The sequence below is a fragment of the Hypomesus nipponensis genome, chromosome 6, assembly GCF_054491055.1.
Source record: "Hypomesus nipponensis isolate SF chromosome 6, ASM5449105v1, whole genome shotgun sequence".
In the NCBI taxonomy this organism is placed as follows: domain Eukaryota; kingdom Metazoa; phylum Chordata; class Actinopteri; order Osmeriformes; family Osmeridae; genus Hypomesus; species Hypomesus nipponensis.
This window is the reverse complement of record NC_140366.1, coordinates 6516696-6530893: the sequence shown is the minus strand read 5'-3', so window position 1 is coordinate 6530893 and position 14198 is coordinate 6516696. Positions and strand designations below refer to the sequence as shown.

Sequence of the window (14198 nt, the reverse complement as noted above, 5' to 3'; positions counted from 1 at the left end):
TGCTGTGTGTCGAATTTGTGTGTTTCTACAGGGGCCGGAATGGCCTTTTCCTTCACCACCATATGCTGGTAGAGCTAAGTTAAGCAGCAGGTCTAGTGTGTTTAGCTGTTGCTGTTTGCTGACTGATAATGACCAAACACAGTTTCTGAGCTAGCCCACACACACAGTGGTGTTACATTAACAATACCCACATGCCTGACAGGAGCCAGTTTGAACCTGGTTATTTACAACTCCAAATGGAGGTTTAATGTCAATATCAAACCCCAGTAGCTATGGTTTGAACGATGCTGCTTCGGAATGACGGTGCTCAGTGCATTCTAGATTAGACAATCGTTCCGCTCAACCGGTTCAAACACATTCTGGAATCAACTATCAACCATAGCAGTCTTAATGGATGGAGCTTTTAGTGAGTGTTGCGTTGCATGTTGTCGTCCTAACCCTTGTGCTATCTTCCTTTAGGTTGCAGCAGCAGCTCTCCTGGGTGGGTTCCGGGGTGTGACTCTACATGGCAACCCACGTCTTCCGCCCCTGGCAACAGTAACCGCGGGCGACGCCACAGCACGGCATCCGACAGCGGAGACACAGGCATCGGGACCTCTTGTTCGGACAGCGTGGAAGGTAAGATTTGGGACAAAACTCCCGCCACATGCTCTTGAACCCAAACCCAGATGGAGGAACAAAGGACTAGGAATGAGCAGATTTTTGTGGTCTGGAAGCTTCTCTTTCTCTCTGTTTCTCTCACCTCTCTCTCTCTCTCTCTCTCTCTCTCTCTCTCTCTCTCTCTCTCTCTCTCTCTCTCTCTCTCTCTCTCTCTCTCTCTCTCTCTCTCTCTCTCTCTCTCTCTCTCTCTCTCTCTCTCTCTCTCTCTCTCTCTCTCTCTCTCTCTCTCTCTCTCTCTCTCTCTCTCTCTCTCTCTCTCTCTCTCTCTCTCTTTCTCTCTTTCTCTCTTTCTCTCTTTCTCTCTCTCTCTCTCTCTCTCTCTCTCTCTCTCTCTCTCTCTCTCTCTCTCTCTCTCTCTCTCTCTCTCTCATTTTCCTCCAAGAAGGAAATACTTTACACAGCATATTTCTCAAGTCCACACACACGCACGCACGCACACACACACAATGACAGTAGAGTCCTCACCACCTCACATCTTACCTTTACCTATCATACATGTGGGAACCTTTTTAGTTCCGCATAACCTTTGCACAGTTCCTTATTGAGGTTTACGGTGATGGACCTGAATGCTCGTTTTTTGTGTGAGTCTTTGTGCACCTGTGGAAAACTGCCAGCTGTGCCTCTTTGTCCTGGCCTACATATCATCACCCAGCACTGTCACACCAGGCCAGTCCCTCTACCACCACCACATCTGTCTTTCAGTATCTCTTTCTCTGACTCTCTCTCTCTCTCTCTCTCTCTCTCTCTCTCTCTCTCTCTCTCTACCTCTCTCTCTCTCTCTCTCTCTCTACCTCTCTCTCTCTCTCTCTCTCTCCATCCCTCCCTCCCTCCCTCTTTCTCTGACATGTTTTCTCTCCCCATCTATATATCTCCCACCCTCCCTTTCTCTTTCGATCTTTCCATCTCTCTCTTCCTCTCTAAATCTCAATTTTTCCATCTCTCTCTTTCTCTCTCTCTAACCCCATATTTCGCTCTCTGTCTCTCGCTCTCTCTCTCCCCCACTTTAATCTCCTTCTCTCCTAATCTCAACCTGTGTATGTTCCAGGATGGAATTACTCCAGTATTAATGCATGTGTGCAGCATTGCTGCTGTTTGACTCTTCCCTGTGCTGGCTTGTTCAAGTGTGCGTACAGGGTGCGGTGCACAGTGAGTCACTTGGAACCAGAGGAGAGCTATCCTCAGCCCACAGATTACAATTGGCTCATCTCCCCCCCGGCCGTAATCCTCCGTATTTGACATAATTACACACAGACACACACAGCTGCACATACACAAACACATGCACACAAAAGCACTCGTATAAATGCATCTATAGAGACATACAGACACACTACGCAGCAAGACAGTCTGGTTACACTCTAATTCAATCAGCCCCCCCTCTGATAGTTTACCTGCTCAGGCCCTATTAACAGATTACAATCGACATCTTTCCTCACCTCTCCTCCTCTCCTATTCCCTCCTCTCCTTTCCTCCTCTTCTGTCCTCATCGCCTCCTCTTCTTTTCCCCTCGTTTCTCAGCGGATGCAGAGCAGACCTATTTCGTTCTTCTATCCTCCTTCTCATCTCGAAGCACTCGTTTGACACCGCTTGCATAACACGCCTGGCCTTATTTCCTGCGTGTTCACGCTTACGTCCTCCCCTAGTCAGCCTCTTAATTAGACAGCGGCCTCATTACGCTCCAATGGTGGTTCCAGGTTATAGACCGAAGCCCGCCCCGGGGACAAGACTACTTCCAGGACACACAGGGATCTCTCACTGTTTCTGACTGTCCCACATACGAGTCTGATGGAGACAGCGCACACACACACACACACACACACATACACTCACACACACACACACACTGGCGTGGGACATCCTGCCAGCTGAGCCAGAGCACCAGAGGCTGAAAGAAGTCAGCCAGTCAGACATAGTGTCGATGTAAATATAGGTCATCCACCACCACAGTCAAGTCAGTCAGCACCGCGCTACGTTAGGCTGTCTGGCACATGACTGTCAGGAGCCACGTGATTGGCTTCTGACCCGTTAGCGTCGTGTTGGGAACCCTGTATTTGTGACGTGTCACATTAGAATCAGACACTGACCCCAGCCTGACGGACTGCAGAGTCTGGCTTTGAGTTTGGCTTCATTTAGAGAGCCTCTGGGTGTCTGCTTGATGAATGAATGAATTCCACCCATGTCATGATTGTTTGATGTTTGGCTGCGTTGGTGTGTGAGTGTGTGTGTGTGAATGCGTGTGTTTGTTTTCCTAACCAACTCTCAGAAAAAAATGTGTGTGTGTGTGTGAAGGTGTCAGATGAGTGTCTCTGAGGGGAGCCTGGTATCCCTGTCTCCTCTGTGGTCAGGTGTAACCTTGAGGAGAAAGTCAATCAACTCAAAACAGTGAAGGGAAGAGTGTGATTGGCTTACATCCCCCTCATCCCCTCCTCCTCCACCCATCCCCTTCCCTCTCTTATTATCCTCCCCCACGTCTCTCCCTCGCTTCTTTACCTTGCTGCAGTCCTTCCTTAGTCCCTCCCTCCCCTCCTCTCTCCCCCCCCTCTCTCTCTTTCTCTCTGGATGACACAGTTCCAATGTGGATCCCCACCACGGAGGTTCTACCTGGACTCCTGGGAGGCATGTGACCCAGAATAAGGAGATTCCTCCAATCAGGACGCCCCCTGACCCAGCTCTCTAATTATACACATCGCCACGGCAGCAGCTAGATTCCCGTATAATTACCCCTGGTCTCACCAGGGGGGTTTTGGGTAATGTAGTCCAACAGGCCTGTCAGGGCAGCCTGGTATTTAGCAGGCGAGGCTGGTGGAGAGGGTGGTAGGACAGGAGATGATTGGACATACTAAAGACTCTTGTCAGTCCTCCGTTGTCCATCATTTGGTCATAAATACTGTCCTTCCCTCTAGTTTAACTGCAGGCTCTGTCTGTACCCTCCAGCCTCTACTGGGTCCTAGCCCCTACCCTGTTCAGACTTCTGTCCAGATCCGTTGAGCGCTCACGCAACCACCCAGGCCATTACCGGGGTGTCGGGTTGCCGTGGCGAAGACGGGCGTTGAGGAGGGGCAACCTGAGATGGTGTGTGTTATGGAGCAGGAATAACAACTGAGGAGGAAGGAGGCTCACATTCAGTCTGGGACCGACTAATAATACTGAATACACACACACACACACACACACACACACACACAGACTCACACACTCCATCATCCCTCCTTCACACTCACCACTCGGGACGAGTGGCATAGCTGGGATGTCAGCAAAGTGTGTGTGTGTGTGTCTGTATTTGACTGCTCATATGAACTTGACGGCTCCTGTTCGGAGCAGAGGACTCTTCTGCAGTACTGCTGCGGTGTGACTTGCGAGGGTACCATGCTGGCCCAGGATAGGACACTGCTCCTGAGGGATTTCTCCTCCTCCTCCCTCCTTCTTCACCTCCTCCCCCCCCCCCCCCTCCACCTCTTTCCCTCTGGTCTTTTGTTCTTCAGATATCTAATGGCTAACCAACTCCACCCTGTAGATGGTGTATCTAATAAATCCTATTTGGAAGAACTGTGTGTGTGTGTGCGCGCGCGCGCGTGTGTGTGTGTGAGGGAGGGAGGTGAGGAGCCCAGCTGCCATGTTGTCTCTAAGTGGCCCGACCTCCAGCTGATCCAGGCCCAGGTGGATATGGAGACCCTGTCCCCTGGTCTAGCCCCCACCCCCGGCCTGCTCCCTTGGGGGTCCACAGCCCCTGAGCATGGCCTCATCTCATTAGTGTAGGACAGAGGGGATTTGGGGGGGAGGGGCTAATACTGTTAAAATGATTGAAGGTGGTTAGGTTAGGGGGTGTAATGTGTGTGTACGTGCAGTTTGGGGTGCCCCCTCCCCCCTCGTTCTCTGCCAGCTGCTCTCCTCCACACTAATCACAGCCTGTCGGGGGGAGGGGGGTGTCGGTGTGAGGGCTGTCAGGGTTACCGTGGGGTGATGGAGGGTTGGTAACTCGGGTCCCGGCAAGGCCCACACTCTAACATACATCTTCGCTGCAGTGAGCAAGGTCAGGGGATGCTAGCCTTGTAGCATTCACTCAGAGTCCAGTGAGCGGGGGCATAATGACTTGTAGTTATTCGGTCGCATGCGGCCTAGATTAGGGTTGATATGAGAGTAAACACAGGGACATATGTCTGTCGGTAATCCTACCCCCTCATGCAGAAGCAGCAGCGCCATTAGCCTGGGTGCTATTCTGCTAATCCTGCTGCAAGCTGAGGCCTGCAGGGTAACACTGATCAATGCTAACGACAGCTAGCCATGCAGCATCCCTAATGATGCACTCGTACACATGCTAGCTTGTTAGAGCAGTGCTTAGCTTTTAGAGAGTGTTTCCTTTGTTCCGCTAGCCCACTGCACTTCCCTCCCACTGGCTCTCTAAGAAACTGGTTAGAGACCCACCAATCAAAGGAAGTTTCTCCTTGGATGCCAAGGCCTGTCTGTGTGTGTGCGTGTGTGTGTGTGTGTGTGTGTGTGTGCGCGTGTGTGCGCTTTTTTACTTTTTTATTTAGCAGACGTCTTACAGTAAGTACAGGGACATTCCCCCCAGGCAAGTAGGGTGAAGTGCCTTGCCCAAGGACACAACGTCATCGCACGGCCGGGACTCAAATCGGCAACCTTCTGATTACTTGCCCGATTCCCTAACCGCTCAGCCACCTAAATCCTCCTACATATGTTTGTGTGTGTCTCCGATGTCTGTGTTTGTGTGTGTGATATCACCATCCTTTCCTCAGTATGAGTCAGAGCTGAATCATCCTCATCCTTCCAAATCCCAACTCACCACAACGATTGCTTCCCTGGTGGTGTGTTTTTGAAGTTTCTACCATGTGACTTGGATACCTGCAAACACACACACACACACACACACACACACAAAGTGTGCAACCCTAAAGAGCGGAGCGGAGGTGAGAGAGGCCTGGTGGAGTTGTAGATGCAGCTTACAGAGACAGCCAGCAGTGATAGTATGTATTATGAGCTGTCCTCCACCCAAGCAGACAGCCTTCCCTGGCTCTAACTGCGCTGGTAGTGTGTGTGTGTGTGTGTGTGTGTGTGCGCGGTGTGTGTGTGTGTGTGTGGGAGGATGCTGTTCCAGACACAAAATGTGCTGTGCATGAATCTATCAGAAGATGGAGGACATTTTAGGCTGTTACCCTTCACATGCCTGTTCCTTGGTGTTCCTCAAAACAGTTTATAATGATCCGGAATCCTCTTAGACCATCCTGCACTCTGTCAAGGAACTTAACCCCCAACTACATTAACACCTCATTGTAGAGCTACTCTGAGGATCCGTAATCTATAATCTCAGCCTAATCTGGCATCCGGAGTTCAGCATATGTATGATCCGTGTTTGTGTGTGTGCTAGGTTGTTTTTGGTTCACAGGGGCTATCTCTGTACGCTCTGTCTACCTACCCAAGGTAGACATTTTAGTTCCTCCTCCTGTAATAAAACATTCCTTTTTTTTTGTTGAGGAGTAAGGTGAATTCCGCAGATACTTAGTCATGTTCCAAGGTTGTTCTGGCGAGGAGGCCTGGTCGAGGTGGATATATGATACCTCAGATGCCCTTCTGAAGTTGCACAATGAGCATAGCAGAACCAAGGTCCCATTGCAGCCTATATGTGCTGGACCAGAGGACTAAGAGGCTAGGCCAGTCAGGAGGAAGTGTTCTAGAAGGCCAGTTTGGAGGAAGTGTTCTAGAAGGCCAGTTTGGAGGAAGGGTTCCTCCGTTCTAAATGTGTTCAACTGTTGTATTTAGAGGATAGAAAGATAAAGAGGTCACTCTGCTAATCCTTCCCCTCTCTTTCCGTCTCCCTCTCTTCTCTCTCTCCTCTCTTTCTCCTTGCCAAACCCAGTGAGTCTTCCTGCTTAAAATAACTATAATGGCTTTCCTGAACATTCTTTCATCATGACCTGTGTGGTTCCAGGCTTCACCAGGCTTGATGTTGTCAATTGTGCCTCAGGTCCTCACTGACATACAGCTAGCTAGTGTGGGATTGACTTGAGAGAAAGAATGTGTGTGTGTGTGTGTACAGTAACAGGCACTAGAGGCTGGAGATCCACTTATGTGCCCTGGGTCTTTCTGGAGGGCAACAAGTCATTCCTGGGCCCCTCCTACCTTTCACTAATCGACCATAGGCAGGATGAGTAACACACACACACACACACACACACACACACACACACACACACACACACACACACACACACACACACACTGCAGTGGTTTATTACTCCTCCAGGCTTGGATGCAGTGTGTGTAAGATCTTACTCCCTGTCCTGCTCCTCTCTTCTGTCTCTCTCTCTGCCAGCTTTCCTATTTCCAGTCTTCTATCTACAGTAACCATCCCTCATCTTTCAACCTCTCTCCCTCCCTGCTCCCCCATTCCTCCTCCTCTCCTCTATCACTTTTCCCCATCCATCCCTCTTGGCTCCTTCTCTCTCTCTCTTCCCTTTCTACTCCCTCGCTGTCTTCCTCCATGATCCTCTGTTCACCATTTCTCTACTTTATGGAGAGAGCAAAACGATATTGGTCTTTCTCTAACTTCTCTCTTTAGTGGGTGAGCTTGTACGTTCAGACCTGCGGGGCGAAGCGACAATACAGCTCTTGCTCATGGGACAGAGCTTCTCTCTCTCTCTCTCTCTCTCTCTCTCTCTCTCTCTCTCTCTCTATGTCTCTCTGTCTCTCTCTCTCTCTCTCTCTCTCTCTCTCTCTCTCTCTCTCTCTCTCTCTCTCTCTCTCTCTCTCTCTGTCTCTCTGTCTCTCTGTCTCTCTGTCTCTCTGTCTCTCTCTCTCTCTCTCTCTCTCTCTCTCTCTCTCTCTCTCTCTCTCTCTCTCTCTCTCTCTCTCTCTCTCTCTCTCTGTGTCTCTCTCCCTCCTTCTCCCTGCTCTGCAATTTGAATAGCGAAGCTGATGGCTCAGCACTTCCTAGCCTCAGTTCCCTGGCCATCTAACTGCTCCCCTTCTCGCCCAACCTCAGCCTCAAGCGCCCTGCCTCTCCTCCCCACCCAGCCCCCTGCCGCTCCTCCCCAGCCAGCCCCCTGTCTCTCCTCCCCAGCCTCCAGCCGTCTCCTCCGCAGCCTCACCTCCCTCCTGTCCGGGCCTGTTTCAACCGGCCTTGGTAGAACAGGAGTCAGTGAAACACTCTAATTAGCACTGCTGACGCCTAGTTTTATGGTGTGGAGGAATGAGAGCGGTAGAGACATGTACATGCGAGGGAAGTAGGTGCAGGGTTCGGAGACACTAGTGGTTGATGGTTGTTTTGAGGATTCAGTTAGATCGTAGGGCTCCTATCCAGAACCTTGCATGTTCAGGGGTCGGTTGTTGCTAGGAGCTAAGTGCGGGAAACTAACTGCTACACCAGGGACCAATGAAATAGATGATCCGTTATTGGTCAGGGTCAGAGGTCAGGGTTAGGGGCCAGGGCCGGTTGAGTGTCTCAATTTAGCCTCCAGGGCAATCCTCTGTTTCAACACAGACTCATGAGTGGGATGAGAACACACACACACACGGTCCCCAGTACAGCTGTTACTTGGCTAAAGGTGATACTTCACGCCATGGAAAGTAGCAGTCCACTGCTCTTGTCCCTGGGGCTACATCGGAACAACCCCTTGACAGACTCGGCCGTAATGGCATCCATAGTCCATCAGTCCTGCGGGCCACGGCGTGCTTGTTGAAGTGCCAGTCCCCTGGTACTAAGGGGTGTCCATGGTGATGCAACAGCAGAGTGGTTACATCACGGCCGCCTGACAGTCTGGTGGCAGCTGGCAGGACAGGCAAGCTGTCACCGGGAGCGTCCTCGGCAACCGCCGCTGAGATCTGATTGGCTCCCTTTTAGGTCTTGAGCACACGTCTGAGGCGGGCGACTTGGAGGACAGCTATTCAGGGGTCCTCAGGTTAATGTCCGGGATGTTTGGCCAAGGGGCGGAATTTAACCTGGACCCTTCACCCTCACACACACACACGTACAAAGACCTGCACAACAGACTCCTTCCTCCATTTCCCAGATGATACTCAGAATATACCATCAATTATTTATGTATTTGTACCAAAGAAATTGTTATACATAATGATAATCTTTTTATAGGACCCTTAGTTGCACACTGACGATAACCCTGACTCCAACAAGGACCAGTTTAGAACATTCTGAATCCCTCAGTCATGTGATCTTGCCTGGTGATCGTCTCCATGGCGCCAGGGCCTGGTTCAGTGAAACAAGAGAGTGTTGCTAAATACGAGCTAATGTGGCGGGAACAACACCAGCGCTAACAGGCTAGCATGTCATGTGCCTCTCAGGCGTGGGCCTGTTAACGTTAGCGCTCGCGAGCCTGCAGGCTACAATGTATACCACCTTGACACCTGTTAGCTGGCTAACATAGTTAGCATACTGTACAAGTTATGTAATGAGCCAAGACAGTGCCTTAAGAGAGAATCACACCTTCTGCAATGTTGGCGATGCACCATACAGTGATGTGTGAAATGGACAGTTGAACTCTAACTCTCAGGAATTACACACACACACACACACACACACACAAGCTCACAGGCTTGCCCTCTGACATATTTTCACTTTCTCTTCATTTCACAATGAAACTCAATATATACACATCTATATACCCACACACGCACACATACAGAGGAATGCACAAGGCTGGAGGGTGGGTTAACACGTGTGTGTGCAATTGCTCAACAAGCCTGGTTGGCAGAACATAACATCAGACAGCGTGTTCCCTTAGCAGGGATGACGCTGGCTCTTTCACAAGAACTCCTCCTCCTCTTCCCTCTCCTTCAACAACAACCTAACTGTGTTACAGGCCGTTGCGCCGAGACTAATGTTGGCGGTTGTTAGTGTTGTGGTGGTTGCTCTCCTGTGATGGCTGATCTCCTCTTCTTCTTCTCTCCCCTCATCTCTCCTCCTCTCATCCCCTCACCGCTCTCCTCAGCCCTACTCAAGCTGATAGCTTAACTCCTCCAGGCCCAGTTCCCAGTGTTGCATCATGGCAGGGACTTTTATCCCGTTATATAAGTGGGGGTTCTTTCAGCTAAAAACAGTTTGTTTATTTTTCACTCCACGTGGGGCCACCCGGGCCTTGTTCAAATAAACTCAGGACACATCTGTCACCCCCCCCACACACACACACACACACACACACACACACACACTCCCCGGGAACTGAATCCACCATTAGAAGATGCAAGTCTGTCGGTGTGTCGTTGAGGACGTTTGCTTTATATGGCTTTGTACTTCTGTTTATAGTGCTGTAGTTGCCTCTGTAGGAAGGCAGACAGACAGATAGGTAGACAGGTTAATAAACAGATCAGCAGGCAGGCAGACAGGTTAGTAAACCCATAAAACAGACAGACAGACAGACATAGCTGTGTTTGACCAGCTGAGTCTTGTTTTGATGCCTGATCGGTCAGTTCTCAGTGTGATCGGTCAGTTCTCCGTAACAGCATTGCTGCCTGGAATGTCCCATTGCATCACACAGACGTGTGTGTATCTTTGCGTGTGTGTGTGTGTCTGTGTGACTTGACTCTGAGGAGGCGGACGACGTTCCGAAAGGTAACGGGACGGCTCCGACGAAGCATCGCATAGCGCCACATATCACAACCGAGCGCAGCGCGCGTTATCCGGAACAGAGGAAGGAGAGGACGGAAATAGAGGGAGGGAGGAGGCGAGCGGACGAACGGAGGGGGGAGAGAGAGAGAGAGAGAGAGAGAGAGAGAGAGAGAGAGAGATTCCTCCATGACGGTGACGGCGACGGGATGAAAGGGAGAGGCGGGAGACGTGAGAAAGGGGGGGAGAGAGAGAACCGACAGAAAAGGGGGGTACGCCGAGGAATGCGGATAGGTTGACCCACATTCCATCGCCATCTTCTCCTCTCCGACATCGTGTGTATTGATCCCCCTTCCCCTGCCGTGTGTCTGAGAGACCACTGGTAGGTTAGTGTGGCACCACAAGTAGAGCACAGAGGACAAACTCATCCATCCTCCCAGGAAGACGGGACCCTAATCTGGGACACGATTGTGTGACTGTTAGTAACCCCTGCATCCATCCCGCCGCACGCCCTCCTTAGACTGCCTGGGCTCCCCCTAGCCCGGGGGCTCCATCACGGGAGGACTAAGTACTGCCAGCCTCAGGCTTTTATAGGCCTAGTTCTCCTCTCTCTGTCTCTCCCTCGCCCCTCTCTCGGCTTCCGCCTCTCTCTCTCTCTCTCTCTCTCTCTCTGTCTCTGTCTCTGTCTCTGTCTCTGTCTCTGTCTCTCTCTCTCTCTCTCTCTCTCTCTCTCTCTCTCTCTCTCTCTCTCTCTCTCTCTCTCTCTCTCTCTCTCTCTCTCTCTCTTTGTCTCTGTCTCTCTCTTTGTCTCTGTCTCTCTCTTTGTCTCTGTCTTTGTCTCTGTCTCTCTCTTTGTCTCTGTCTCTCTCTCTCTCCCCCTTCTCTCAGTCCTTTCCCCTCTCGGCAGTCGTTTTAACCGGGACCAGATGAGGTCGGTGTGGGAGGAGGAGGAGCGTTCAGCTTGTTAAAAGCAGCCAGTTATTAAAACCTTGGCCTCCTCCCCAAAAGCCTCACTTTGACTGTGTCATGAATAACAAACATGAATGTGTGACGGGTGTGTGTGTGTGCGTGCATGCGCGAGACTCCTAATCAAGGCCAGATTCGATTTGAGTCTGAACCTCTAGCAGGCCACAGTTTGCAGGCTCAAACTGCTTCTCAACACGCCTCTGGGTTAGACCTCTGGTTAGTCTGAGCACCACTCCTAGTCTAAGTATACTCTGTGTTTCACTGCGTCTGCTGCTGTTCTGTCATTGGGTCTTCTGCCAGCCGTCTGGCCAACAGCGTCAGAGGGTGTCCCCTCCTGCTCTCTCAACAACTGTAGAGCGAGAAACGGCTTTTTTGTTTTGTTTTTTTCACACTTTATGTTTGACCTTTGGCGTGGGCTGTCGTGTGTGTGTGTGTGTGTGTGTGTGTGTGTGTGCGCGTGCGCGCGCGCGCGAGTGTCCACAGGAGAGTGGTCTAATGCCAGCAGGTCTGTCTCAGGAATGTGCTGTTTCACAGTCTGAGAAAGCGTGCATAGGCACACACCCACACACACACACACCCACACACACACAGTCTTCCCCAGCTGCTATGCATTTGCCCTGACACACAAGTGTTAACAAAGGAGAGCTCTGTTGAGAAGCCTCCCCAACTCTCTACCTCTAGGTTCACTTCTCTATCTTTCCCTTCTTCTCGATCTCTCTATCTCCTTCTCTCTTTTTTCTTTACCTCACCTTCTCTGGGACTGTGAAGCGTCTCCAGAATCTGTAATCCTAAAGCCAGTAAAAGGCCTTGACTCATCGCTGACCTTTTCAGGACCAAAAGTAGAAAACTTTTGTTGTTGTTGTTGATGAGCCCCTCTCCTACATTAAGGGTTGGATGCTCCGCTCTTCTGACTGTAATAAACCAGTGTTGAGTGTGGCATGGCTACATCCGTGATACAGTCCTATCCCGTCCGGTTTGTGGTGGGTTGCTGAATGATTCGGATATGATACGGATCCATCAGGTCGCGCTGTAGCCCCGTTACCGTTACAAACAGATCTTGTCTGCCTGCTGACCTTGTTGGTCAGTCATGTGAAACAATTAGCCAGCCTCCAGAAAGTGCATAGGGTCAGACAGTGGGAAGAGAGGGGGGGGGGGGGGGGCGGGATAGTTAGCTAGTCTGCTGGGGGTAGGGTTGGGTAGGGTTGGGGAGGTTTTGTAAGGGGGCGGGATCGGGGCAGAGAGTGTCGATAACTGTGTCTAGTATTCGATTTCGGGGTAGGTTCGGGCCACTGTTGGTGGTCGGGGGGGGGGAGGGTGTGAAGAAGGGGGGGGGGGGGGGTGGACAGGCAGGGTTGGGGGTAGGGATAGGCCAGGGTTGGGGGAGGGTTTGCCCCTGTTGGTCATAATAGACTACTTCCTGTCGGACTGAGAGGGGAACATTTGGGGAGGTGCTATGATGTGTAAACAAGCTGCTCTAATTGTTGGAATGAAGGCTGATGATAGACACACTCACAGCCAATCAGCAATAAATGTCCCGATGCTTTCTGGCCAACCAGCACCTCGGTCTGGCCAAATGGATCTACACAGAACACGCACTCGCAACAAACTCAAACCCCGACTTCTTGTTTTCCTTCTTGTATCCCAAACTGCTGCATTGCAGAGTTCTTTTGTTGAAATGAGATGCATGGAGACACATAAGGACTCTTTGATTTGTCTATTTATGGACCAGAATGGATATGGGCCAGTCATAATACGCACACACTGACCAGCACCTAACACGCACTTCATCCCTGTACCCTATCCTATTTATTATCGAGTTGGTAGAGAAAAACGGCATATTCCACATATACGTTTTCCTGCCTGCCTTTCCTCTCTCCTCTCCCCATTTACATTTAGTCATTTAGCAGACGCTCTTATCCAGAGCGACTTACAGTAAGTACAGGGACATTCCCCCCGAGGGAAGTAGGGCGAAGTGCCTTGCCCAAGGACACAACGTCATTTGGCACGGCCAGGGAATCGAACTGGCGACTTTCAGATTACTAGACCGACTCCCTCACCGCTCAACTACCTGACTCCCCACCTCTCTCTCTCTCCTCCAGACCACTCCAGCTCCAGCACCACCCCCTCCTTCCAGCCCCTGCGCTCCGGGGGGGGCATCCCCACTGCCCACGTCATGCCCTCCCCCTCGCCCTCCTCCGGCTCCAAGCTCTGCGGCCCCTCCCCGGGCACGGCCAGCCCCTGGAGCTCCTCCTGCCAGCTGGCCGCCCCCGGCCCTCCGGACCCCTGCCTGGACATGCAGGACCCCCGTCCCGTCAGGCGCTGGTCCTCCCTGACCCGTCTCTCGGCCCCGGACAAGGCCTGCCCCTCGGGGAGGGCGAGCGGCTACCGCTACGACCCCCACGGCTCCCTGGACCGCGGCTTGCTGTACGGCTACCGCCAGGAGCCTCTGGGGGGCTCCACCACCACCATTACCACCGAGCCCTACCTTCCCCTCGCCCAGGGCTTGCAGCTGCGCTCCCCGGGAGCCGACCCCCGCTATCGGTACGACCCGGCGCGCGGCTCCCCGCTGAAGCCCCGGAGTCTGGACCTGGGCTACGGTGCGCTAACCGAGAGCAGGGCTCCGGGGACGGGGGCGGCCGCCAGCCTGGTGCTGCCCAGCCAGAGAGGCCTGCCGCTGGGACACCAGGCTCCGGGAGGTTCGCCCATCCAGCCGGCCGTCCGGACGCAGATGTGGCTGAGTGAACAGATGGAGTACCGGCCCGATCCGGAGGCCTGCGCCGGCGCCGCGCGCAACGGACCGGAGACGGGAGGGGGGCTGTCGGCGTGGCAACAGGAGCAACAACAGAGGGAGAGGTTGCGGCAGGAGGCGGAGATAAACCAGGTGAGAAGGGAGGAGGGAGGGAGTGAAATGTAGAGGAGAGAGGGAGGGAGGCATGAAAGAAAGATGGAGGGAATGGAGAGAGAGGGGAAGGTTGATGGCAGTAGAAATGTAGAACAG

The 14198-nt window shown here is 52.1% G+C and overlaps 1 protein-coding gene and 1 long non-coding RNA gene across 4 annotated transcripts in view; one reads left to right on the top strand and one right to left on the bottom strand.

Annotated features, from left to right (window-relative positions):
- cep85l (centrosomal protein 85L) overlaps positions 1 to 14198 on the top strand; it is a 32700-nt gene that overhangs the window by 2659 nt on the left and 15843 nt on the right. For both annotated transcript variants that reach the window (XM_084699301.1, XM_084699300.1), the window contains exons 2-3: positions 460 to 618; positions 13300 to 14081. In XM_084699301.1, coding sequence (XP_084555427.1) covers positions 460 to 618; positions 13300 to 14081 — 941 coding nt within the window. The remainder of the gene's footprint in view (positions 1 to 459; positions 619 to 13299; positions 14082 to 14198) is intronic.
- LOC146286735 (uncharacterized) lies at positions 7828 to 12283 on the bottom strand. 2 transcript variants are annotated; one of them, XR_014758404.1, is made up of 2 exons: positions 11950 to 12283; positions 7828 to 9948 (listed from the first exon to the last, which is right to left on the bottom strand). It is a non-coding gene; the product is annotated as an uncharacterized LOC146286735 (long non-coding RNA). The 2 variants fall into 2 exon arrangements; XR_014758405.1 differs by having other exon boundaries at positions 12024 to 12283.